General features: G+C 45.2%; 1 protein-coding gene across 2 annotated transcripts in view; it reads right to left on the bottom strand.

The window, feature by feature from the left end:
- The window catches only part of Znf568 (zinc finger protein 568), a 35,743-nt gene extending 11,327 nt beyond the window's left edge, over window positions 1–24,416 (bottom strand). For both annotated transcript variants that reach the window (XM_032893972.1, XM_032893970.1), the window contains exons 1-4: window positions 24,300–24,416; window positions 23,343–23,401; window positions 14,916–15,042; window positions 14,600–14,695 (exon numbers count right to left, since the gene is read on the bottom strand). In XM_032893972.1, the coding sequence (XP_032749863.1) occupies window positions 14,600–14,695; window positions 14,916–15,042; window positions 23,343–23,401; window positions 24,300–24,333 (316 nt within the window). In that variant the 5' untranslated portion in view covers window positions 24,334–24,416. The remainder of the gene's footprint in view (window positions 1–14,599; window positions 14,696–14,915; window positions 15,043–23,342; window positions 23,402–24,299) is intronic.
- Between the last annotated feature and the right edge of the window lie 835 nt (window positions 24,417–25,251).

A 25,251-nucleotide genomic window follows, 5' to 3' on the forward strand; every position in this document is an offset into this window, starting at 1 on the left:
CCAGATTATGTCGGCTGCACCAAGTGTATGGGCACAGACAAATGAGAAGTCACCTTCATTAGTGACAGCAGTCATCCCATAGGACACGCCTTACGCTTACTGCATCACCTCCTGTCAACCATCTCTCGGGTGGACTTCAAGTCTGTCATTTTAATATAAAGATCAAACAGGCTCAGGGCTCCTCATGGTACAGTTAACATGGCTTACTTCATCTTCAGTACTGGTTTCTTTCCTTCTCTTCCCCTCCCCCATCCCTCTGACCCCCTATCTCAGGTTTCCTGTCTGGAACTCTTTCTGTAAACTAGGCTGGCCTGGAACTCAGAGACCCGCCTCCCTCAGGCTCCTGAGTGCAGGGACTACACGTGTGTGCTGCCACAGCCCAGCCTTCCGGAAGGTAAGCTGAGAGCGGGTTTTTCTGGAAAATCCTAGTACTGGGTGAGTGTGTCCTCCAGGCTTGGAGCAAAACCTACTGCCTTTCTAAGGACACCTATTCTTCCTTGGTTTATCATCTGTGACATCTGTCATGCTAGGAACGGGGTTAAAGATTCATGAAGATTGTTTCTTATTCCTCTCAAGTGGATAAAAATCTCATAATGGGTCTCAAACACTTTACACACTCAAGACACCTTCACACAGTTAAGACAGCAAAGGGACATGGTTCCTAGGTCACAGCCTTTTCTGCCTTGGAAGCTGCTGTCCTCTCTGCCATTGTTACAAAAGCCGGACCTGCAGTGTGGTGGTCTTGGGAGGCTGATCTCAGAGTTCCAGGACAGCCAGGGGTACACAGGGAAACACCATCTTGAAAAACAAAATAAAACAAAAACCAAACAGGAAAAAAAAAGCCCCTCTTTCTAAAAAACCCCAAATCCCTCTACTGGGGATGGCCAATGGCCACAAGCCTTCTTCCCTTTGTGAAGCAAGCAGCCTTGCACAGCTTTGTCCCTGCTCTGATCGGGGCCAGCTGCTCGGGTTAACACCCGGGTTCTCTGCTCACTTCCCAAGCTGGTGGGAGTGAACACTTGCTGTGCAGCCAGGGCCTGCCTCCAGAAAGGCACACCGAGGAACCTGCCACCTTGACCTGGTGTAAAAACCCCACCACACCTACACTTGCAGCTCCCTTGGCCAGACAAGTACCAAGTTCTCAATCCCTCAAAATGTCCACCCTCTCTCACAGAGTCCTTGACAACCTAACTCCCTTCCCTCTGTCTGCATCTCCTTAGCTGCCCTGCAGTGCCCATTAGCAAGAGTGGAAAGCCCAAATGGGTCTATGTCTCATTTTTCAAAAAAGATTTATTTTATGTATATAAACGCTGTAGCTGTCCTCAGACACACCAGAAGATGGCACCAGATCTCATTACAGATGGTTGTGAGCCACCATGTGGTTGCTGGGAATTGAACTCAGGACCTCTGGAAGAGCAGTCAGTGCTCTTAACCACTGGGCCATCTCTCCGGCCCCCATATGTCCCATTTTTAGCTGGAAGTGACAGCTACTTCAGCAGCTGCTTCAGGAGCATAACTGACACCTGCGCCCATGTAACTGTCTAGGGTGACTCACTGTCCATTGACACAATTCCTAAGACTTCCATGATAAGTCTTTATCCACCCATGCCCAGCAGGAAAAGAACGACTCAATTCACAAGTGTCCCCCTTCATCTGGCTAATTAAAAAAAAAAAAAAAAAAAAAAAAAAAAATGGGGTTGGGGATTTAGCTCAGTGGTAGAGCACTTGCCTAGCAAGCGCAAGGCCCTGGGTTCGGTCCCCAGCTCTGAAAAAAAGAATTAAAAAAAAAAAAAAAAAAAAAAAAAAAAACAAGGGGTTGGGGACCAGTGGTAGAGCAAGCAACCGCAAGGCCCTGGGTTCAGTCCCCAGCTCCGAAAAAAAAAAAAAAAAAAAAAAAAAAAAAAAAAAAAAAAAAACAAAAACAAAACCAAAAAAAACCCAAAACCCTCAAGAATGTTAGCTAGAGGCACACCAGCGTCTGACCGTCCTCTACTAACTTGCTTTTCTGGATTCCCGCTCTTCCCCACTTCCAGGCAAAGCCTGCCTCCAGGTCATAGAAAGCCTCACTCAAGCTACTGGTTACCCACCCTTCAGACGTGTGTAGATAGGAGTCCTAGAACCTCCCCCTTCTAGGACAGACAGAAGGGACAGACAGCCACTCTGAGGCACAGGGCTGCATTCCTGAGAGCCCCCCTGTGTGTGTGTGTCTGTCTGTCCTCTGTGACGTTAATGACTTTTAATAAGCCTCATACATAAAAAGAAGAGAACAAGGCATCGAGAATCATGCGCAACGGATCTAAAATGGGGAACCAGTGAGCTTCTGCCAGGCTCACTAACAGACTATATTAGGAATACCTGGTGAATGCAAATGGCTTTTTGTGTTGTTAAATTTAGTTGGAGCAGAAGCAGCGCCTGAGGTTAGTTACGAGGGACAGGCGGGAACAGGTGTCAGTCGGCTCCTGAGGCAGCTGCTAAAGTTTCCCACCCGCCCTCGGGCCTGTTTTGTGCAGCTGACACCCATTTGTTACTCACTGGTGTAGTCATCAGTCAAAATTACCACTGTGACCGAATTCCCATGGTTCGTTGAGCTAAGAAAACAAACCATGCGGATGGAATCCACAGCACAGTGAGTTTTCATAAACACACGCCTCACACTTCCCAGGCACCCTCACCTCACTGTTCATCTAGTCAGGAGAGATGAAATGCTTCTCTGTATGACACCTCCTGCACACGCTATGGTTGCTTTTTCTGACAGCCCAAACTGTAAGCTGTTCAGCTGGTCACCGACAGGTGACTAAGTTAGTTGTGGGAACATTACTAATGGAGAGAAGCCACTGAGACATCAGTGTGGGAAAGCTCCCAGGATCTGAGCAAATGAAGGCAGCTGCCACAGATACCGACAGTGCAGGATTCCACTTACATGACACCATAGAATGCGCAAACTAATTCACCAAGACGGAAGCTAGAATTGCTGGTTTTAGATTGGAGTCTTGGAGGGATGGGGCAGAGGACACTGTCAGAAAGTGGACTAAATATTCTATTTTTTCTTCTAGGAGTAGAGACATGTCTCTCTGGGTAAATTTATCAAGATGCAGACTCTTTTAAATGCTTCCACTTTTTAAAAGGAAAAATTTTAGTCTTTAAAGAAGTAGATACAGTTTCTGGAGTCCAGGCTTGGTAAAGAACCGAGAGAAGGAATGAGAGGTTACGCAGACTATTTTGGAGCAAAAGTAGGGAGCAGCTAATACGCTGGCTTCTCATTTTGAGTTTATGAGGCTTGGGAACCTTTTTTAAACTCTAACAAAACGATTTTAAAAACCGACATCTTCTTGGACCCACCTAAACACTGCGACCCAGGGGAAACTATTCCTCCCAGTTCTGAGACACACACAGGCAGATGTGCAACCACAGAAAACAAGTCATGGGGTAGAAACCCCACACTCCAGCTGACGGATTCCCAGCCGGCTTTACTGAGCAACGCCAAGTCCCAATCTCAGGAGAGCACCCAGACAGTTTGATGAGTTTCTTAAAAATAAGGGGCTGGAGAGATGGCTCAGTGTTAGAGCACCCGACTGCTCTTCCAGAGGTCATGAGTTCAATTCCCAGCAACCACATGGTGGCTCACAACCATCTGTAAAGAGATCTGATGCCCTCTTCTGGTGTATCTGAAGACAGCTACAGTGTACTTATATATAATAAATAAATAAATCTTAAAAAAAAAAAAAAAAAAAAAACCCAGGATGGAAAAAAAAAAAATAAAGTGGATTTTATTTAAAACATAAGGGGGCGGTATCCATTTTGGTTAGTCAAGTTGGCCTGTAGCATTCTAATAGGATTCTAATGCCATCACACAGATTGGCATGCCAAGGGCACTTTGAATGCTAAATACAAGAGTGAAGAGACTGACTAGTTTGGGTGGCTGAAACATTACACCCACCCAGCAATTTCCCTCCCCTTTTCTACAAATCCTCAGGCAATGCCATACTTGCATCTGGCAGCTCAAGTTTCAACATTTCAAAGCAGAAGGGTTGAGAAGCTGGCAAAATGAAAAAAAAAAAAAAAAAGCAAGGAAGAAAGGAAGAGAGAGTAAACTGAGAAGTGTAACCGACAGAGGCAGCTGCCACTGTGGCAGACCAGAGACCAGTCTCAGGTCAGTTTTTTCTTCGCAGTTGCTCTGACATCTTCCCAAGCAGGCTGTGCTCACTACGCTCTTGAGCAAATGTGCCCAAGACTCAGGACAGAGAAGCCTGGAGAGCAAGCAGACGGGTATGCTTTGATCCTGCTCCTAAGGGGTCCAGGTGACCATGGAGAGCCACAAACTGGGGCAGGACTGAACCTCGAGCAGTGGGGTTTCCTTCTCCTGACCCGCACAGCCTCAGCAGCTACAGCACCTGTCACGCTCCCCGGCAACAAAGCCCAGCAAACACATGCCAAGCCTGGCTTCCATTGCCCCTCAGTGTGTCTGAGCTGCCCACTGTCTACTGAGCAGCATACACAAGACAGAAATAGGTAGCACCAAGAAATAATTGTAGTTGTCAAAGGTCTGTTCTCTCTCTCCAAAATTTCCGCCCCACTCCTAGAGTTCCAACCTAAGCCTGTCTAGCATCGGGAATGGCGAGTGGTGGAAACAAGCACTCAGTCAGGCAGCAGGCCTTTCCGGCGGGGAAGAGCCTCAGTCTGAACTCTAGCTGCCTCACCAGGTTCTTAGTTGAGACCACAGAAACTCTCCACTGTGCCTCTGACAGGAGGGTGGGAAAGTCACCTTCTGAAAAGCACCCAGACTTTCTGTTCCTCACAAGGCCAGCCCTAGGAGCCTTATGCAAGAGCCTAACCTTGTGGGGTTTCATTGACGCTAGCCTGAAAAAGGGGGTTCATTGCGGCCACCCGCTTTACCTACAGGGTAAAGCTCAGAGGCACTGTAAAGGTCACAGTTTACTGGACGATGGAGATCAGCTAATCCCTTCACATCAGGTGAGAGAGCAGGGGCGACTCACTGGAAAGGGAAAAAGTGACTTCAGAATGGAGATGCTCACAAGATTCCGGGTTTCCTTCCTCTGCCCACACCTGACCACTATATCACTATAGGTCTGTTTCCTGGAGTTACTTTTGTCAAGAAAAGTCTAGTTTTCAATAAAAAACAAATTGCAAGGCACAGTAAAAACAAAACACCAGAGTTAGTACAAGAACCCAATTCAGGTATGACAAGACCATTACAGTTGAGCAGATGGGATTTAAATAGAAGGGCATGCTAACGGCTTGGGGGAGGGGGGTGCGTGGCGGATAAAAATTCCAAAAAACATAAAACAGGAACCAGTGGCACAGATCAGAAATACTGCAAAGGAAACAAAGAATGCCTTTGTGGGCATACAGCTACAACTCATGTTTACAGAGAAAATCTCTGAGCTCCTGCATGTTTTGGTAGAAACTTCAAAAGCTAATAATAAAACAGGGAAAGGGAGAGAATATCTAACTCCAGAAAAATTATAAAAGGGTTAAAATATGAGATACAGATTCAATACACAAGTAACTTTGAAAACAGCAAAAGGTCCAGAAATGTTCACTGGTAAACTTTACCAGACAAGAAAGAAACCACATCAGTTCTGAGGAATTGCTTCCTAACTCATCCTGGATAGGCCATTCCTAACAACAAAAAGACAGTTACTGTAAGACACAACCAACGGCGGACTAATACATCTCTGAACACAGACGCAAAAATCCTGAACAAAACATCAATCAAAGTCCAACCAGATACAAACAGAACCACGCACGCACGACAACCGAGAGCTGCAAGTGTTTAATACGCGGAGGTCTGTCAACGTGACCCATCGCACCGATAGGCTTAAGAAGCAAATCCCAAGGTCGTGTCAAAAGATACCCAGACAACCATGATGAGATTCAGTGCACGGGCACCATTTCTCTCTGAGTACTCGATGCATGTGTGTGTGAGGCAGACACCGTGTGTCACACATGGAGGGCCCAGGCTAATTCTGGGCATCTCCCACTGCTCTCCTCCACCTCAGCTCTCAATCAGGAGCTTCCTCACACTGGTAGACTGAAGAGTTTCAAGAAACTTCCTGGTCTGCTCTCCGACAAGGGCTGGGGCTACAGGCACGAGCCACCTCACACGGCTTTTGTATGTTAGGGCTTGGAATCTGAGCTCAGGTCTTCAGGCTTGCACATCAAACACTTTACCCATTCCATAAACACAACAACATGACAACAAGAACCACCCCCAAACTCTCAAGGGGCCAGCAAGATGGCTTACTGGGTATAAGATACCTGCCACCAAACCCAACAACATGAGTTCAACCCTGGGATGAGCTATCTCTCCAGTCCCCTTAATGAAGGCTTTTTTTTTTTTTCTTTTCTTTTCTTCTCTTTTCTTTTTTTAGTGCCCAGACATCTTTACAGTCACTTCACTGAGGCCTGATTCCCACTCAGGTCTTGGTGACTCAGTACTGCTCACATGGGAACCTAAGGGAGTTCATCTTTTCTTAGAAGACGCTCCCTCCAGTCACCCTGTCTTAGTTCCATGGCTCTGCTTTCTTGTCTGTGCTGCTTCTGTTCATTTCTGTGTTCAAACGCTGAAGCTCCCCAAAGCATCAGAACATCAGAACATAGCTCTCTCCTATCCAGTCTCACAGCTTGAAAAATCAGTCAAGAGGACCAGGAGTTCTAAGACCAGCCTTGGCTATATAGGAAGTTGGAGGCCAGCCTGGGCTACATGAAACCTTATCCTTAACACCACCACCAACAACAACAAAAAGTTAAGAAAGGAAAACATCATTGGACATTGTTTCTTTAGATTCAAGACCTACATATACAATCTGGACAAATCTTTGGTGGGTGGAGGAATGGAATATGCATGGAGTTCAGAAAGCAACTTGTGAGATCAGCAACCTGTGATTCAGATCTCTCCTCCAACCATATGACCCCAGGGATAAAATGCTTGCTGTCCTGCTTGGCACAAGGGCCTTTACTGGCTGAGCCATCTCAAGTCTTTGAGAGAAGCTGAGCCTTCCATACTTAGAGGACTCCAAAGTGGCCAGGGAAATTAACAGCTAGGGAACTAAAGAAGGGGAAAATCATTTCTGCTATCGCCTACTTTAGGAAAGACAGACTGGGTTTTATGTTTAGTCAAGTCCCGCTTTTGAGATCAAAAGTCAACATGCTTCCAAGAAGTGTAACAAAATGGAGCATCTTTCTGTCTCCCCTTCATAATAACCTCTGCGTCCTGTGATTCCCCTCTCGAGCTCCTGACCCGCTCCACTGTGGTCCTGACACTTCTCTGGTTTCTGTAGTCACCATGTCATATATCACACCTGAAGACTTGAAGCTAGAACTACAGATGAGAGACAAAGTCTTTCTGGGTCTGGGTTACTTCTTTTAAAAGTCCATCCACTTACCTGAAAGCCCAGAATTTACACTGTTTACAGCTGAACAGTACTGTGTGTAAATGTAACCCGTGCTCATTATCCACTCATCTGCTGACGGACATTTGGATTGTCCCTGTTTCCTGGCTATAATAGATAGGGTGGCCACCGACACTGCTGGAGGAGGGGCAAGGGACAAAGAACACCAAGCTGGTTGATAAAGCCTCAAGGAATCATCCTCCCTCCCTCCCTCCTTCCTTGCACTTTTAGCATGATAAAACAGATAGTTTCCATATTTAATCTGTTTGGCGTTCTTTCACACCTATTGGATCGGTGGTCTGCCATCTTTAATTTTGGAAAGTCTTAGCTATTAGTTGTCAACATTTTTGTCCCTTTATCTTTTCCTTCTTCTGACAGTCTAGTGACAATTATGTCATCAGTTTGAAGAACTTCAGCTGATACATTTCCAGCGGAGTGTGTCTTTCTGTGGCTGTGCTCAGTAGGCTGAAGATTCTTTTGAGCCGCAGGGGTCTTCCCATCCCTTTGCTTACTACTCATCTGCTTGACACTTCCCACAGCAGCCCTGAACACTTCAATCACACTTATCTTAGTCTATGTCACAACCATGTCATTCCTGCAGTGTGTATCCTCCTGCTGCGGAAGGAGGGGAAGTACTCTAATTTTACAGCCATACTGAATGGTCGGCAGCGGAAGAGACAAAGGGAACAAGGAACAGAATAAAGACCCCAGAATCAGACTCAAATAACTACAGTCAGTTGGCCTTTGACAAAGGAGCACGGGTAACACAACAGGGCAGAGACGGTCTTCTCAACAATGTGTTGCAACAACTGGACATCTGCACCAAACCAACTGTGTCTAGACACAGACCTTACACTCGTCACAAAGCCAACAACCACAGCACCAAGGATAAGCACAACGCTGTGAACAGGACAAGGCCAGGGCCATGGCGGGGGGCTGGAGAGAGGGTGATAAGGACAAGGGCCTGATCAATGAAAAAAAGCAAGCTGAGTGCCATTAGAACATCAAAACTTCTGCTCCGCAGAAGACTCAGGCGAGAAGACAAGCACAGACGGAGTACGCACAGCAGATACGGGAGAAGGATCATCATATGGCATCATGATCATCATATGGAAGGATCATCATATGGCATACTCAAACAACACAGAAAACAAGCCAGGCAGTGGTGGCACACTCCCTCAATCCCAGCCCTTAGGAGGCAGAGGCAGGTGCACCTCTGAGTTCAAGGCCAGCCTGGTCTATGGAGCTAATTCCAGGAAAGCCAGAGCAACGCAGAGAAACCCAGTCTTGAAAAAAATAAAGCAAAACAACCCCCAAACTCCAAACAAACAAACAAAAGCCTTACGAGGGGAGGTGTGGCTGAACATGCCTGTGGTTCCAGGTGGCTCACAGCCATCTGTAATGGGATCTGATGCCCTCTTCTGGGTGTCTGAGGACAGCGACAGTGCACTCACATACATGAGATAAATAAATCCTTAACAAAAACAAAGGATGAGACAGTTCAAACTATCCTTCCTAAACACAACCACGTAAGTTGGCATGTGACTGCTGGACCTGCCCTCTGCGTGTCTGAGCATCAGACTCAGAACTAAAGAGGAACCATGCATGTTTCTTCGGAGACTAAAACAGGCAGCGAGCACCCACAGCTGGAAAGCATTTCTTTAGTTCAACCACAGGTACTTTCTTGATCATTTTTCGAGAAAGAACTCCCTCAACAGCTCACTCCTTTAGGACTAACTTCTGGAAGCTTAAAAGGCAGAGTTTCTTTAGTCCTTCTCCAAATTTGGTGAACCATTTACTTTCCTCACATAAACCCCTGACATAGCCGCTAGTCGCTTTCTTTGCTGTAACTGGACCTTACTATACCGCCACTTACACCTCTGTGTAAGAAAATGGCTGGGTCTCTATAACGAGGCAGGAGAAAGGTTTATTTCTGGAGAAAATGAACCAAAGAGGCTCTAGACTTAGAAGCAAGCAGATGCAGAAGGACTCAGGTTAACAAAAAGAGTAGGAGTGATTTAATGTTTATATACTGAATGCTGAGACCTCCAATCCTTTTCATTAGTGTCCTGCAGGGTGCTTGGCATGTGCCTCCAGGTACACGGAAGTTTAAAGAAAAGAACCCTGGTATTTGGGACACTGAATAAAACTTTTAGGTTCTGATTTAACCAGTACAGTCCACTACTCAAAACAAACATGAAAATTTGTATTGACTTTTTTTGATCAATAGATAAGATAGTTTTCCTAAAGGTGGGGAAGATAAAGTGAGATTAGCCACTGTAGGATCTGCAATTTCTATTGATTTTGGAGAAAACTAAACATGCATAGAAAAAAACAAAGAAATTGGGCTAAGGAGATGGCTCAGTTGGTAAAGTGCTAGTCTTGCAAGCAGGAGGACCCGAGTTCAATCCCCAACACTCACGAAGAAACAGAAGGATCTCTCTCTCTCCTTTTTTTTCCTTTTTTTCAGAGCTGGGGACCGAACCCAGGGCCTTGCACTTGCTAGGCAAGCGCTCTACCACTGAGCTAAATCCTCAACCCTGAAGGATCTCTTTATAACTCAAAGGTCAGCCAATTTAGCCCAACTGGTGAGTTTCTGGCAAAGAGAGGTTCAGCCTTAAAGGAAATAGATGGCATTTCTGAGGATATTTGTCCTCCGTCCTGCACACACCATACAGAAATAAAAATAAACTGTACAAAAGGAAAACAACAGCTCCATGAGAGCAAGAGACACAAACCACAAGTTCTTTTTCGCCTCCATGAACTCTCATAGAATCCTGGTAAATCTGTGCATTCTATATACCAAAGCCCAATTTTCATAAAATAATAATTATGAAAGCATTTGAAGATTAGATTGTCCCAATTAATTCCAATCCAAAACTGTTAGTAAGTATGAAGAGAATGTCAACTACCTAGTTATAATTTATTTTTATATATGCTTAATGAATGAGCCATATTTCCAATAACAAGTATACAGTGACCCAGAGTCAAGCCCCCTCTAATGACTGTCATTCTCAGACAGCAGGTGCTGTCATCTTGTCCTGTGGGTTTCCACACCTGTGAGTGCCATCAACGGTGAGGCACAGACTACGTTACACCTGCTCCGTTAGGTCTCCCAGGGATCTTTGTAACTTTGCTGCCTCTACATACAAGCCAAACGACACACACAATGAAAGAAAGAACCTTTCAAAGTCCTGCAACCAACTCAGGAACCGATTAGGAAAACAAGACACAGGTTTCCTCTTGGAGGGGAGCGGGGCTTCACAGTTAAGTACTGGATACCAAAGTGTGAAAGCAGCATCAGACTCCAATCCCTCTGGGGGAAGAAGAGCGGCAGGACAGGGACACTTACTGGGGACTGAGCTCAACATTAATTAATTGTTGAGTCCCCAGGTGAACGGAAAAGACACAGAGAGTTCTACAGTTCTGGAGGCATTGAAGATAACACTCCCACACTGTTGTTTCTAGAGCTAAGCGTCAGATTAAGGAGATGAGCACAGACATATCAGGTAGGCACACAAAAGGAAAGTGTCCATATGTAACTTACAATGACCTGAACCTGAAGGAACGAGGGTCCTGAACTGCACGGTGTCACGGGGGAGGGCCAGGGATGATAACATAAAGAAGACACAAAGCCGGAGTGAGGACTGCGAAAGCTATGGACCATGCCGGCATCGTTATTAGGCATCTTATACACTGCTTGCAGAGAAGCGGACAAAGCCAGCAGCAGACAGCTGTCACACAATGCGATGAAGTCAGCAGGAAGCTTCTCAAGGAATGTACAGAGGAACACAGGCTATCTTGAGTGTGCACAGATCGCTGGCCTTGGGAATGATAACCACAGCCCTTCCTGGGGAAAGAGTCTGTTTCCAGGAACTGAAATCTTGACTCCCTTGAGACCCTGGACCCTACCTCAGCTCTTGTCAAGTTTACCCATGGGCAAGAACACAGATGTTACTGTTTCCTTGTCCTTCCAACAGAGTCTCTGAAGTTTTCAAGTAGTCTGGTCCCTAACAGTCCAAGGGAAGTTGAGAAAAGGAGTCATGCAAAACGCATTTTATAAAACAAGAAGAAATAAACAGTGAGTGAGACCCAAAGAAAAATCCAAGGGAAGAAAGAGGAGAGAGGAAAGAGGAAAGCTATTTCCAAGAAGGGTGCTTTATTAGATAAATAGAGCAGAGGTTTCCCTGATTCAGTATGGTGCATCAAACACATCTCACTCTATAGAAAGAAAGAACAGAATAGTACATCCTCATTGAAACTTTTAACTCCAGAATAGGGCTAGAGAGGTGGCTCAGTGGTTAAGAGCACTGACTGCTCTTCCAGAGGTCCTGAGTTCAGTTCCCAGCAACCACACAGTGGCTCACAACCATCAGTAATGGGGTCTGATGCCCTCTTCTGGTGTGTCTGGAGACAGTGACAGTGTACCCACATACATAAAATAAATAAATCTAAAATAAAAACAAACTCCAGAATATAAGCAAAGAACAGAAAATGGGTTGATTAAGGTAGAGAAGAAGTCCAGAGCTTACTTCTCTCAGATAAGATATCTAGGAAACCGAGTTCTGCCAAACATAGACAGGTATTTTCCAACTCTGACACAGTGGAAGGAGGCGCCTAGCTGACTTCACACGGCACTGACAAAGGGCAGAGGAGAAACACTGAGTAAGCAGACGCAAACAAACTTTACTCTGGAAAAACACGCTGTTGGCACAGGAGGGTGGGAGGGACCAGAAGATAAAAGAATCATGAAGATGACAGTCCCTTCTGCTTGGGACAATGGGTAACCAACTTTGAACCTGATGGCATGGTCAGTGTGAAGCACAAAGACTTTCTATCGGCTCAGAACGTTTTTTTTTTTTTCTTTGTAGTGGATGCAGGAGAAGATACCGGGACAACGAGGCCCTGACAAACAATGAGAATCAGAAAACCACGCCATCAGATCTGTATAAGGACAGTACAGAAGCAAAACCCCAAAACAATCTCTGGGCTGACGGAGGTGGCTGCAGGTAGAACACTGGCGTAGAATGTACACACTGGGGAGGGTGTGTGTGATTCCTAGCACTGGAAACAACACTAACAAATGTGGGGAAGGAAGAAAGACAATCCACAAGTCTAAAAGACACTGATCACACTCGGCTGCGTTTCTAAAGCCTTAAAGAAAACACAACAAAGCAACTCCCCAGACACGAATCCCTGACTACTTGTGTGGATGATCAGGCCAAGTGACCTGAGGAGAAACGACTGGGCTTCTTTCCCAGCAATATTTAAAAGTGGAAAACGACACAGAACTGACAAAGGCTCACAAGATACTACCCACAGTAAAACTGTGGGAAAGAAAATAAGGCTTAAGAATTTGTTACAGGGGCTGGGGATTTAGCTCAGTGGTAGAGCGCTTACCTAGGAAGCGCAAGGCCCTGGGTTCGATCCCCAGCTCCGAAAAAAAAAGAACCAAAAAAAAAAAAAAGAATTTGTTACAGCCAACCTTGTCAAATGCAGTAATTTAGAAAAGTATTCTGCTGGAACTGGATTTACAGTGGATACGAGCTGCCCATTGTGGTGCTGGGGACTAAACCCAGGTCCTCAGCAAGGCACACGCTGTTACCTGCTGAGCCATTCTTCTAGTACTCAAAGGTATTTTCCTACACACAAAATAAATTATAGGCTGGGATGTGGCTCAGTTGGCAGAGGACGTGCCCAGCATGTAAGGCCCTGGGTTTAATCTCCAGAGTCACATAAACCCAACACTTGAGGTAAAGAGGCAGAGGGATCTGAAGTTCAAGAGATTTCAAGGACATCATGGTCTCTCTAGAAATCCAACAAAAAAGAAAGAAATCAAAGACCCATCCGAACACACACATGCTAACTTCTAAGATCCATGTACATAGACTTTGTTTTGTACGTTGTTACAGGCCCAGCTTCAAACAGCATTTTATTTTTACTGCTATTACTATAAATGGACATTCTTTTTTTTATGTCCTCTTAGTTGTGAGGTATTCGTGAAAGGTATTAGTTTTTGTGTTACCTTCCTAGTACCTCACTGGATTCTTATACAACTTGACACACCTTCTCAATTGGTCCTAGCATTTTCTAGGGATATAATCCCAACATCTGTAAATTCAAATGGTTTTATAATTTCATTTCTAGTTCTTTCAAAAATGTTTTTAAATTTTCATTTTGTATTATTTACTTCCCAAGGAGGCCAGAGAAGGCATCAGATCCCCTGAAAGTGGAGGTACAGACAGCTGTAAGCTGCCATGAGGGTGCTGGGAACCAAACTCAGGTCCTCTGAAGAACAGCCAGTGCTCTTAAGTGGTGGCCATATCTCCAGCCCCCTTTCAATTCTTAAAGAACTTGTTTTTTTTCTGTCTAATACGAAATAACAATAAATAACATACAAAATGTTAAAAAAGAGAACTTAGAAAGCTCCACTTCTCAAAGTAGACAGAAGACAGACAGACAGACAGACAGACAGTTTGGCAAACTCATACATCGAGTATAGTCCTAAGGAAAAAATCAGCATGGTTTTTCCAAAGAAGACAGTTAAATCTAAAATACATATGGCAAAATAACCAGGAGAGCTCTGGAAACAAGGGAGTGAATGCGGCTGAGAGAGAGAGGACAAAGTGTACTGATGAAGGACACTGTAACGTGTGTTTTTGGATGGTTAGCATTTTTTAAGCTAGTAGGCATTTGAGGAAGATGTGGATAAGTGGAAGGAGAGCCACAGTACTGTCTAAGGCAGGAACGCAACCTTCAAAACCACGGGACTAGTGAGGCCTATGCAGTACAATGGAAGGCGCCACTCACTTCAGAACACAAGGTGAAGCCTTCCAGAGTGCAGTGAAGCCAAGGACTAAGACTGTGTAAGAAGAGAAACTGTGAACATGAAAGAGGAGGGGTGCAAGGATCACAGGAAGGTACAATGATCACAAGGTAAGCGGAGACACACTGGAGGGCGGGCACGCTGAACTCACAGGGGTTCTGCCCTTCTGGAAGAACACAACTCCACAGAGCAGCCATCCCTAGAGTAGAAATGTCACACGATCTGACACGTGGCCCGTCACGCACACACCTCTCATTTAGGAGACTAGGGCCATTAGCGCAGTGTTGGGAAAGGGGAACGGAGCCCTCACCGAGCTCTGTCACATGGCTTTGTCGTTAAGAGCCTCTCCTCACTCCCTCACCTGGAGAGCGTCTCCAAAACATCTCCTCCTCCAGCACCCACGGCTCCTCTTCTTGTTCCAACTTGAAGATCACATCTGGTTTGGTGACATGACAACCTGGTTCAGAAAACAGGAGAGAACTTGCATGTTAATGCTGGTGACATCTACAGATATGGGGCTGGATCCGGTGTTGAGGACTTAGGAAGGAGAATCAAGGAACTTGCACACTGACACAAGTATCTACCCTCAGGGCTGGAGCACACACGATCATGAGGGGAGGCTCCTCCAGCCAACTCGGAGGGAAAAGCAATGTCAGTGACTGGAAAGCTCTCCTTACCCACGGTCACTAGGTTGCTGTAGGTCTCCAGCATCACATCTCGGTACAAATCCCTCTGAGCAGGCTTCATTTGCTGCCATTCCTCCTGGGTGAGGTCCACAGCCACATCCTTGAATGTCACTGTTTTCTATAGAAAAAAAAAATTCAAATTAATCTGAAGCCATCAAAATTAGGGCTTGTGATCAAAGTAAGTAAGAATCATTTGGCTGGTAACCAAGGGCCAGTCCTCATATCTGCCAAGCTTCACGTATACAGAGGGGCACTACATGGTAGTGAAATATCCTCTAAGGCCACTGAACCCGAGTCGGCGAGCATTCGCTCACGCTGTCACTAGCGACTGAGCTCTACTGTGAGGGATGAAATAGCAGAGCATGACTCATAAGGAAGGGGCGCAGACCTGACAGGCACTGAGATACTCCACTTAGCAGAAGGGAACGGGGCAGAGCAACAGGGAAGAGAGAGAGGCAAGAAGAAAGGCATGAAGATCTGAAACGGCAAAGGTGGAAATTCCTACTGCACTTCCAGATAAAGCATCCAGTATGCAGTGAGACATATGACGTAAGGAGCAGAGAATGCAGGTAATCCGTCTAAACTAGAAGATAAACCCATGGCAGCAGGCATGAACGGTTGACGAGAACATGTTTTTCAAACTTAGGGTCAAATATCCCAGTAGTTTTATGTTGGCTGGCCTCTTTCCTTTACATTGATAATAGAAAGCATGCCCCATCACTAGCTGTAGATGTCAGTTTCTTACTTTGTGTGAGAGAGGTTATGCAAGTACACTCCTTGATATGGGTGGGGAGAACAGGACAACTAGAGGAGTCGGTTCTTCACTTCTCCTCTGTGGGTCTCAGGGACAGAACTCGGGCTGTCCGTCCGCCTTGCACACGCTAGGTGAGATGCCCTCACTGAGCTCCAAGCCCAGCTCAGGAACCGCAGCCAGCATTCCTCCTGCTGAGCCATCACACCAGCCCTGCACTTCTAACTTATGAGTTTTCATTGGTGCTGGTGTGTTTAATGTATGGGTCACAGCCATTCTTAATCCACTGCAGCCTAGAGAAACGAAGAGGTTGGTCTAGGCAGTGTTTTCCTGGACACAATATGGGCCCTGGGCACTCCCACATCCATCTATCCACCCACCCCCACTCCCACCTCCACAGTAAACTAAAGAATATCAAATTATAAAAAAAACAAACTAGGCCAACAAGACAGCTCAGTGGATATGGGCACTTGCAACTAAGACTAACCACCTTGTTAAAAGCCTAGGACCCACAAGGTGGAAGGAAAGAACTGACTCCAGCCAGCTTCCCTCTGACCTCCATATCTAAGTCCTGGCACATGCCTTCTTCAAACACCAATTAGCACATGAAATGTTTTTGTTGTTTTGAGACTGGGTTCCATTATGTAACATAGTGGATCAAGCTGGGCTTGAACTCACAGATATGTGTGGGCCTCTGCCTCCTGAATACTGGGATTTAAAAGGGGGCTAACACCATGCCCAGAAAATAAATGCAACTAAAAGAAAGAAAAACCAAGGCCAAGGGTGGAGGCGCAGGCCTTTAACCCCGGCACTTGAGGCTGAGGCAGGTGGTTCTCTGACTTCAAGGTCAGTCTGGTCTACAGAGCATGCTCCAGACAGCCAGGGCTGTAAAATAGAGAATTTGGTGCAACCCCCTCCTCAAACGACAAATCAATCTAAGTGGGCAATGGCTCTCAATACATATTTCTTTGAAAACAGACACAATAAGCCGCATGCAATGTTAAATATTGCCAGGTATTATACATATGCAAATCAAACTCACACCGGGGCAGATGTCATATACAGCAGATGGCTACAGTCAAAAGAACAAATGACAGGGCTGATGAGGACACAGAGAAATTACATCCCTCATGTACTGCAGGGGGGAGGTAAAATGATTCAAGTATTTTAATAATAGTTTTTAATATTAAAGGGATGATTCCTTAAAAGTTTAAATTAAACATGAGACTCACCAATTCTGTACCTAGATGCACACACATGAGAAAACTGAAAATGTCATGGCTCAGTGGTTAAGAGCACTGGCTGTTCTTCAAGAGGACCCGAGTTCAATTCCCAACACCCACGTGGCAGCTCAAAACTGCCTGTAACTCACCCTCATACAGACACATGTGCAGGCAAGACACTAATGCACATGAAATAAAAATAATTTAAAAAACGTGTACTCGAGTGTTCTAAGCAGGATTATGCATAATCGCCAAAATGTGAAAGCAGCCAAAAGTAGGCACGCGCCTACAATCCAGCACTTTCGAGGCTCAGCAGGAGAGGGCAAGTAAATTCAGGCCAGTCTGGGCCACACAGGGAGAGCTCATCTCTAAAACAAAGATGGAAATGACTCAAATGTCTATTAGTCAACAGACTACATGTGGTATACACACAATAAAGTACTAGAGACTTTCATTAGGGATGAGGGTATACGTGTGTGGTATATATACGTGCGTGCGTGCGTGCGTGCGTGCGTGCGTGCGTGCGTGTGTGTGTGTATGTATGTAGGCCAACAGTCAGTCATGTCTGCTGTCTTTGTCCTGAATACAGAGCTCACTGATTTCAGCTGGACCAGAGTTGGAATTACAGGCGGCCACCATTCCCATCTGGCTTTTACATGACTGCTCCATCTACCCAGCTGTCTCCTACAACCTACTATTTAGAAGTTGAAAAAAGAGTACTAAAGACCCAAAGATGGCTCAGTTGGCAAGCATGGGGAACTGAATTTGGATCCCCAGCACCCATGGAAAAAAATCCAAAGACAGCCTAAACCACTAATCCCAGAATTAGGGAAATGGATGAAGGAAGCTCCAGGCTTGCTGACCAGGCAGTCTAGTTGATTTGGACTTCCGGGGCGAGTGAGGGAACCTGTCTCAAAAATAAGGTGGGACGCTTTAATCCCAGCACTTGAAAGAGGCAGGTGGGTCCTGTGAGTTTAAGGCTAGCCTGGTTTACACAGTGTTTCAGGCAAGACACTATATGCACTGTCATGGTGGAAAATAATTTAAAAACTGGTGTCCCCTCTGACCTCTGTAGATGCACACACATGCACACCTCCATGACTACGTTTACCCAATGAGACCCAAGGTGAGTACTGATAGGAGCTGCAACACAAATGAACCCTGAGTTGTGTTAGATGACTCTATTTAAAGGAGAAGATGTAACAGGCACACAGTTCTCACAAAGACTTATGCTGGCCAACTTTGGAGCCCTGGGAGGAACTTGGAAGTGAGAGTTAATAAACACTGTGTTTCTTTTTAGGGTACTGAATATGTTCTAACAAATCTGTGGCCATGAACTCAATTGAAAACAGTTCTGAGTTAAGGCTCAGTTCAAAGTTCAGGAAGGTCTCTACGTTTAGGATACTTTAAATCAGCATGAAACAGGTCAGTCTGGGCATGCACAACAACCTGAGCTGATTCTCAGGATGCAAAAGCCAACTTCCTGTGCTACTGTGATGAACTGACCATTAAACACACTTCACACGCTGCTTGTTTCTCACATGCCATCTGCTGAGGAATCTTAGTGCATGGGTGGGCAAATGCTCAGACACTCCTGCTCCTTAACCTCTGTACTCTAGCCATGTGACCCAGGGAGCTGCAGCCCTCACAAGCTCCAGGCAGAACAGACCTGCACAGCACGCATCAGCCCCAAAGCAGAGCTACCCGAGCAGTTACCTAGGCGGGCCCAGGAAGGACAATAAGCTCTGTTATGTTACTCAAAAAAACAAAGCACGGCTGGAGAGGTGGCTCAGTGGTTAAGAGCACTGACTGCTCTTCCTGAGGTCCTGAGTTCAAATCCCAGCAACAACATGGTGTCTCACAACCACCTGTAATGGGATCTGATGCCCTCTTCTGGTGTGTCTGAAGACAACAGTGCATTCAGATATATAAAATAAATAAAATCTTTAAAAAAAAAAAAAAACAAAAACAAAAACAAAGGACGTTAGGGTAACTGACACATTCTGGGCTGGAAACCCAGTTTCATGGTAGGAAGATATTCAAATAAAGCTGGATTTAGATGTTCTCACTGGTAATGATGCCATGGATTCTGACAGGGAAAGCCCAAAGCCTGGCTACAAATTCACTGTGCAACCCTGACCAATATCTCCTCTGTAAACCTCAATGAAGGTTCTAGAAATGGATCACCCCCTGGAATATAAACTAATATAAAAAGTGCTAAACAAAGCCAAGCTACTCTTTCCCAGTCAGTAAGTCCCACACAAAAACAAGATAAAAATCACAACTGACAAAAAAGAAAAGCCAAACGACAGGAAAACATAAAACAAAAAACGGTCAGGTGGCCTCTGGCTTGCGCTACAGTCAAGGATGGCCTTGAGTTCCTGCTCCTCCCTCCTGCCTCTGCTTTCCAGATGCTGGGAAACAAATGAATGCCTCCATACACATGTACTGCTACTGCTGGGTCCTGAGGCCAGGCTCTGTGCACGCTAGGAGAGCACTCTGTCAACCCAGCCACACCCAGCCTCAGTACTGTACAGCTTAGTCCATATTCTTGATGTGGTAACTCTCTGTACACACTCACATTCACAGCAAGTAGCAGGAGTCTTAACTAATAAAGCACAGACCCATTAAAGCAAAGATACAACCAATAGAGATAGGCCTTTGGCAACAATGTGCATTTCTTTACTCTTGGGTACCCGATCAGAGTGGGAGCACTGGAGTAAAATGAGTCACTGAACAGACTCATAGCTAATTAAGTCATTAAGTTTTATTCTTCCTTCCTTTTAAGAAAACCAGACTCTGGCAATAAGTGTTAAGATCTCCAGAGTTCTCAGTGTTTCCACAGCGCCATCCTCTCCATTTGAATAACAGATCAAATCTCGAAAGATAACAAGGTTTATACTGCCAGCATAAAGGTGGTCAAGAGTCAGTCCTGTGGCATTACACTGGCTGACAGCATTTTATACAAGTTCTTTCATTAAAATCGCGTAAGTATTAAATCAAAGTCTTTTAAAAGTCCACACATTAGTCCCCATTTCCAGCCATTCTGAATGTTTTGTTTTCAAAAATATTCTAGACTTGGTTTGAGTACATATCTAAGAATAATACTTCTTAATTGACAGAAATATCTGTAGATTATGGTTTTAAAAGTATTTGCATTGTCTTGGGTTCCAGAACTATCATATAGTTTTTTCTTCCACACCACACCAGGCCCAGCTGCTCTGCTTCCTGCAGGCTGGGATGAAGGCCGTGCCCAGCCTGCTCCGTGACAGCTGAGTGTCCTGTCTCTGCACCCTCCCTCCAGTGTCCGCCTTTGTCCTCCTTATTCATGTGCCTGGGTATCCAGAACTGAGAGCAAACAAATGCAGTAGCCTGAGCAGCCTGGCTGCGCCTCTGACCTCGGTGGGATGACCTGGTTTTCACCAATAGAGGAGGTATTGGCTTTTGGTTTATTGTGGGTGAAAAGGTATGTATGTACATGTGTGAACAATTTCTTTCTCCTTTTCTGAGACAGGGTTTTTGTATAACAGCTCTTGCTGTCCTGGAACTCATTCTGTACACCAGGCTGGCCTTGAACTCACAGACACAGAGATCATCCTGCTGCTTCTGCCTCCAAAATACTGAGATTAAAGGCCACCATGCTTGGCTGTGAACAGTTTCTTAACACTTGAAGGTCTAGGCATTCCTTTTTTTAAAGTTTTAATGAATTGATTAATTATTATTTATACAGCATGTGCCTGCAGGTCAGAAGACGGCATCAGATCCCATTACAGATGGTTGTGAGCCACCATGTGGTTGCTGGGAATTGAACTCAGGACCTCTGGAAGAGCAGTCAGTGCTCTTAACCACTGAGCCCAGGTCTTGGCATTCTTAACTTTTCTAACTTAAAGTAGTAAAGGACTGACAAGATGGACAAGCGGTAGGCATGGCGGTGGCCACCACTGATCTCAGCGCCTGGGAGGCACAGGTAGGTGGACCTGTGCGAGCTTGAGGCCAGACTGATCTATACAGTAAGACCCTGCCTTGAGACAAAAAAAAAAAAAAAGGACAAACAATGGGGAGAGGCCATTGGCAGAAATGATTGTTTCTTTACTCATGGTACACCATTAGGATGTAGACACTAGTGTTGGTTGGAATCCTAAGTTGACTACACACTGGTACTTGATTATATAAGCTTCTTAACCTCCATTTTCCACTTTCTTTAGCTGTAAAAATTAATGTAGGGGTTGAGGATTTAACTCAGTGGTAGAGTGCTTGCCTGGCAAGCGCAAGGCCCTGGGTTCGCTCCTCAGCTCTGAAAAAAAAAAAAAATGTAACGCCTATAGCACAGACTTCTGACAATGGTTATGTATTAACACACAGAGTTTATAGAAGAATAATTTGTCACAAAGCCATGCTACACAGCACCACAGAGGGTTGAGTGGCATGTAATGTATTCATACACAGTTAAGAGCTGCCCTGGGCAACATCTACATCCCAATTCTATAACAAGTTTAAAACTGGTCATTGCTCATTAATTGGAAATATACCTAAAAACTGTTAAGTGTCTTTTTATAACATAATTTTAAGTATTTGTTGGCCATCTGTATTCTAACTCTTCGTATTCCTTATTCATTTTTTTTATTTTGTTAATTATTGTTTTTGAGAACTACTAGTTTTCCTGACATTTGTGTGTAATGTGTGTGTGTATATATAAAAACATTTAAAAAATACCCCTTGCTGCTTCTCATAGCAAGAGTGGGCTTTACTGATGTACATTTCTGATAGAAACTAGGCAGTCTCCTCCCCTAACTTCTAGGCTACCCTGAGGCACTGGACAGCATCAGGGCATCCAGAGAGCAGCTCAGGGGGAGAGGCGACAGCTGAGGAGAACACAGGAGGCCAGCTACCTGTGGAGCACTCACTGGGTCCCCCTGGCGCCCTACATTCCTTTGGAAGTGACCCATGATAATCCTCATGTAGATGATGAAATTGAGGCACAAAGAAAGTGAGAGACTTCTCCTAACATGGTCGTGCACTTTAGTCACCAGACAAATGTGAACTGAAGTCTGTTAGGGCCAGAGAAACACTGGCAGCAGCAGGGAAAAGTCTTATGACAAGAGCCTTTAGGTCAGGGGTTCTCAACCTGGGTCAGACCCCTCTGGGGGTCACCCAAGACCATCAGAGAACAGATTTCACATTATGATCAGAACAGAAGCAAACTTAGTTATGAAAGAACAACGAAAATAACATTGTGGGAGGTGGGGTCACCACAAGGAACTGTATTAAATGGTACACTGTCACAGCATTAGGGAGGTTGACAATCACTGACTTAGGTTATCTAGAAAAAAGAGCATGTCTACTCTTTGACAATAAGAGCTAAAGAAAAAAGCAGCCAAGAGAAAAATGCTCAAAATACAGGAATGAGCAACTTCAAACAGAAACAGAAAGAATCAAGAGTGAGGTAAACAGAGAACATTAAGACAAGAACACTGCACTGAGCCAGTGAGATGGTGGCTCCGTGGGTAAAGGCACCTGCCACCAACCCTGATGACCTAAGTTTGATCCCCAGGACCTACAGGGTGGAAGGAGAGAAGCACCTCTAACAAGGTGTTCTCTGACCTCCACAGTTAGCACAGTGGCGTGCCTACTGCCAGCTCTACAAATAAATAGGAAGTGTAATAAAAATTGTTTAAAAAGAGAATACTGACAAGATATGGTGGCACATGCTTTTCATCCTAGCCCTGGAGGAGCTCGTAAGTTCAAGGCCAGCCTGGTCTACAAAGCAAGGTCCAGATAAACCAAGGCTACAGAGTGAGACCTTATCTCAAAAAACAAACAAAAATAAATAAATAAACAAACAAACTAGACTGCATCTTCTAAGACAAAAAATGAATGAATGAATGAATGAATGACAGAAGGCCATAAATATCAGAACCGCAAGGGTGCCACAGAATATTCATATAATTTAGTTCAACTTCCCATCAAAAGCTTAAACTGGAAAAAAAGACCAAACAAGCAAACAGAAAACTGGAAGATTATTCCAAAGCAATATAAATATTCCACTTACTCCTCTATTTAATTTTTCTTTGGTCAAGACTGATTTGTAAAAATTGAGCTTAAAATAACAAAAATCAAACTATTTTAGAATTTCTTTTCTGGCTTCAGGAACAATGAAAAGCTTTTGCTTTCCTTAAATTGTGTTTTCCTCAGGAAGTACTGGCCACAGAAAGGACTTCAGCTCTGTCCGCTTGACTCTACTTCACACCAGACTTTGAGCCCACCCCACCCGAGAAGTTCTGCTCATACCTATTCCTTCCGGCTGTGCCCCCTCCCCTGCTCTCATGTTTATCTGCATTTTCTTCACTTAATTCCATTCATGTCCCTTCCCCCAGCCTAGTGACAGATTACAGCAGCTGCACTGTGAACAAACCCTGCAGAGCGAAAATGGTGTTTAGAACGTACAGAAGGCCTGCTCATGTCCTCTTCTTCCTGGCCAAGTGCAGAATCCTCGGAACACCAAGCTGAGGAAAGAGAAGCACAACAGATTTGCTCAGAGTTCCCGACAAAGGAATGTGGAGATCTTTCTGACCAGATGGTCTAAGATCCCCTAGAAACTTGATCCTCAATGGTTAAGTACCACATCAATCTCCAGAGACTCTGAAGTGCACGCTGTGTGATGAGATCCCTGGGAGGTTAAGAGCCTACCTACTGGCTATATAGCAACACAGTATATTTCTTTAAGAAAGAGAAGAGCCCTGATGTGAATTATAGAAAGTAAAAACTTAATAAATCAAAACTTAGCGATATATAGGTGTTATTAAGAAAAGCAGTGGTTGGGGATTTAGCTCAGTGGTAGAGCGCTTGCCTAGGAAGCGCAAAGGCCCTGGGTTCGGTCCCAAGCTCCGGAAAAAAAAAAAAAAAAAAAGAACCAAAAAAAAAAAGAAAAGCAGTGATGAGCACCCAGATAAAAATGTTCTAAGTGGCTGGGAACAGAGGCAGGGATAAGGAGTGATGAAACAAGAGACATTACTTCCGGTTTATAACGCCACTTTTACAGTACACTGAAGTTTCTCTAGGAAAAGGATGGCACCAGCAAGACGGCTCAGCAGACGAAGGTGCTCACCTCCAAGCTGACAACCTGTGTTCTATCCCTAGGAGAGCATCAATATCTGCATGTTGTTCTCTGACCTATACACACGCTCTGTGGTACGTGTGAGCCTATACACATGTGCATACACAGACACGGACACACAAAGTAAGTAAATGTAAAATTCTGTCACATTAATGAAGTGAAACTGGTCTATCCCGTACACTCAGTAGTGCCCTATAAACTTCTGGGACAGGAGCACCAGGCCTCCTCGCTGCTCCCTGAATACAGCTCTCCCACAAGCCCACGCGCTCTTCCCTGCACCACCTCACCTCTTCTTCCGGCCATCTGGGACAGGCGCTCCATGCCCCGCAGCTGTTGCTGGTATTTCAAGGTTGAGACGGTCTTTAGTGCCTGTCGAGACGCCTGCAGGTCCAGTCCACCCTTTCCCAGGACCTTACAGCTGGTGCTGTGGTCTCAGGTCAGTTCTCCACCCACGACAGACATCTGCTCTCAGCCATCTTCAGGCTCACAGCACAGACCAGCCTTAGAGTTGGGAGGCGGGACCTGTGGGTTTAGACCAGAGATAAAAGCGGCCTCATGGGTTCTCACGGGCTCTGTCATAACGAGCCGCAGAGACAGCCCCAGCAGTCACTATCTTCTGGTATTTTTTGCGGTTGTCTAAAAATCACATTTTTGGACATTGTGATGCACACCATGCACAACATGGCCCCCAACACTTATTTCCTTGTTTGTTAACTCTCTCTGCAGCCAGAGCTACTAGATGTAAAAACCGGTCAGGGTAATGAAACACTCAACAGAGACGCGGAGTCTAGAAACAAGACGGTGCTCGACCATCTCTGGAGTCATTAGTGTGGCCTCCATGCAGAGACAGATGCATGGCTGCATAACAAAACGTACTGCTTCAGCTTGATGACCTGAGCCTACGCCTGGAACCCTCCACATTAACAGAGAACTGACTCTAAACTTGTCCTCTGACCTCCACCTGCATGCTGCGACTGACACGCGAGCACCTCACAAGCACACATGATAATAAAGGTTTTGGGAAATACTTAGACACAGAAATCCCTGGTTGAAGTAAATGGAGGTGCATCAAAAGGCCAGCTAGGGTGGGACTGGGAGGGAGGGATGGGGACCAGGAGCAGTGTCTGGGATGGGGGGGGGAGCCAGATATTACGATAGTACCATTCCCTACATGGCTGCCTTGGTAATGACTTCATTTGAAATAAAAATTATAACCATGTCACATGATACTAGACGTCA

Source organism: Rattus rattus, chromosome 2 (assembly GCF_011064425.1).
Source record: "Rattus rattus isolate New Zealand chromosome 2, Rrattus_CSIRO_v1, whole genome shotgun sequence".
NCBI classification, from domain to species: Eukaryota; Metazoa; Chordata; class Mammalia; order Rodentia; family Muridae; genus Rattus; species Rattus rattus.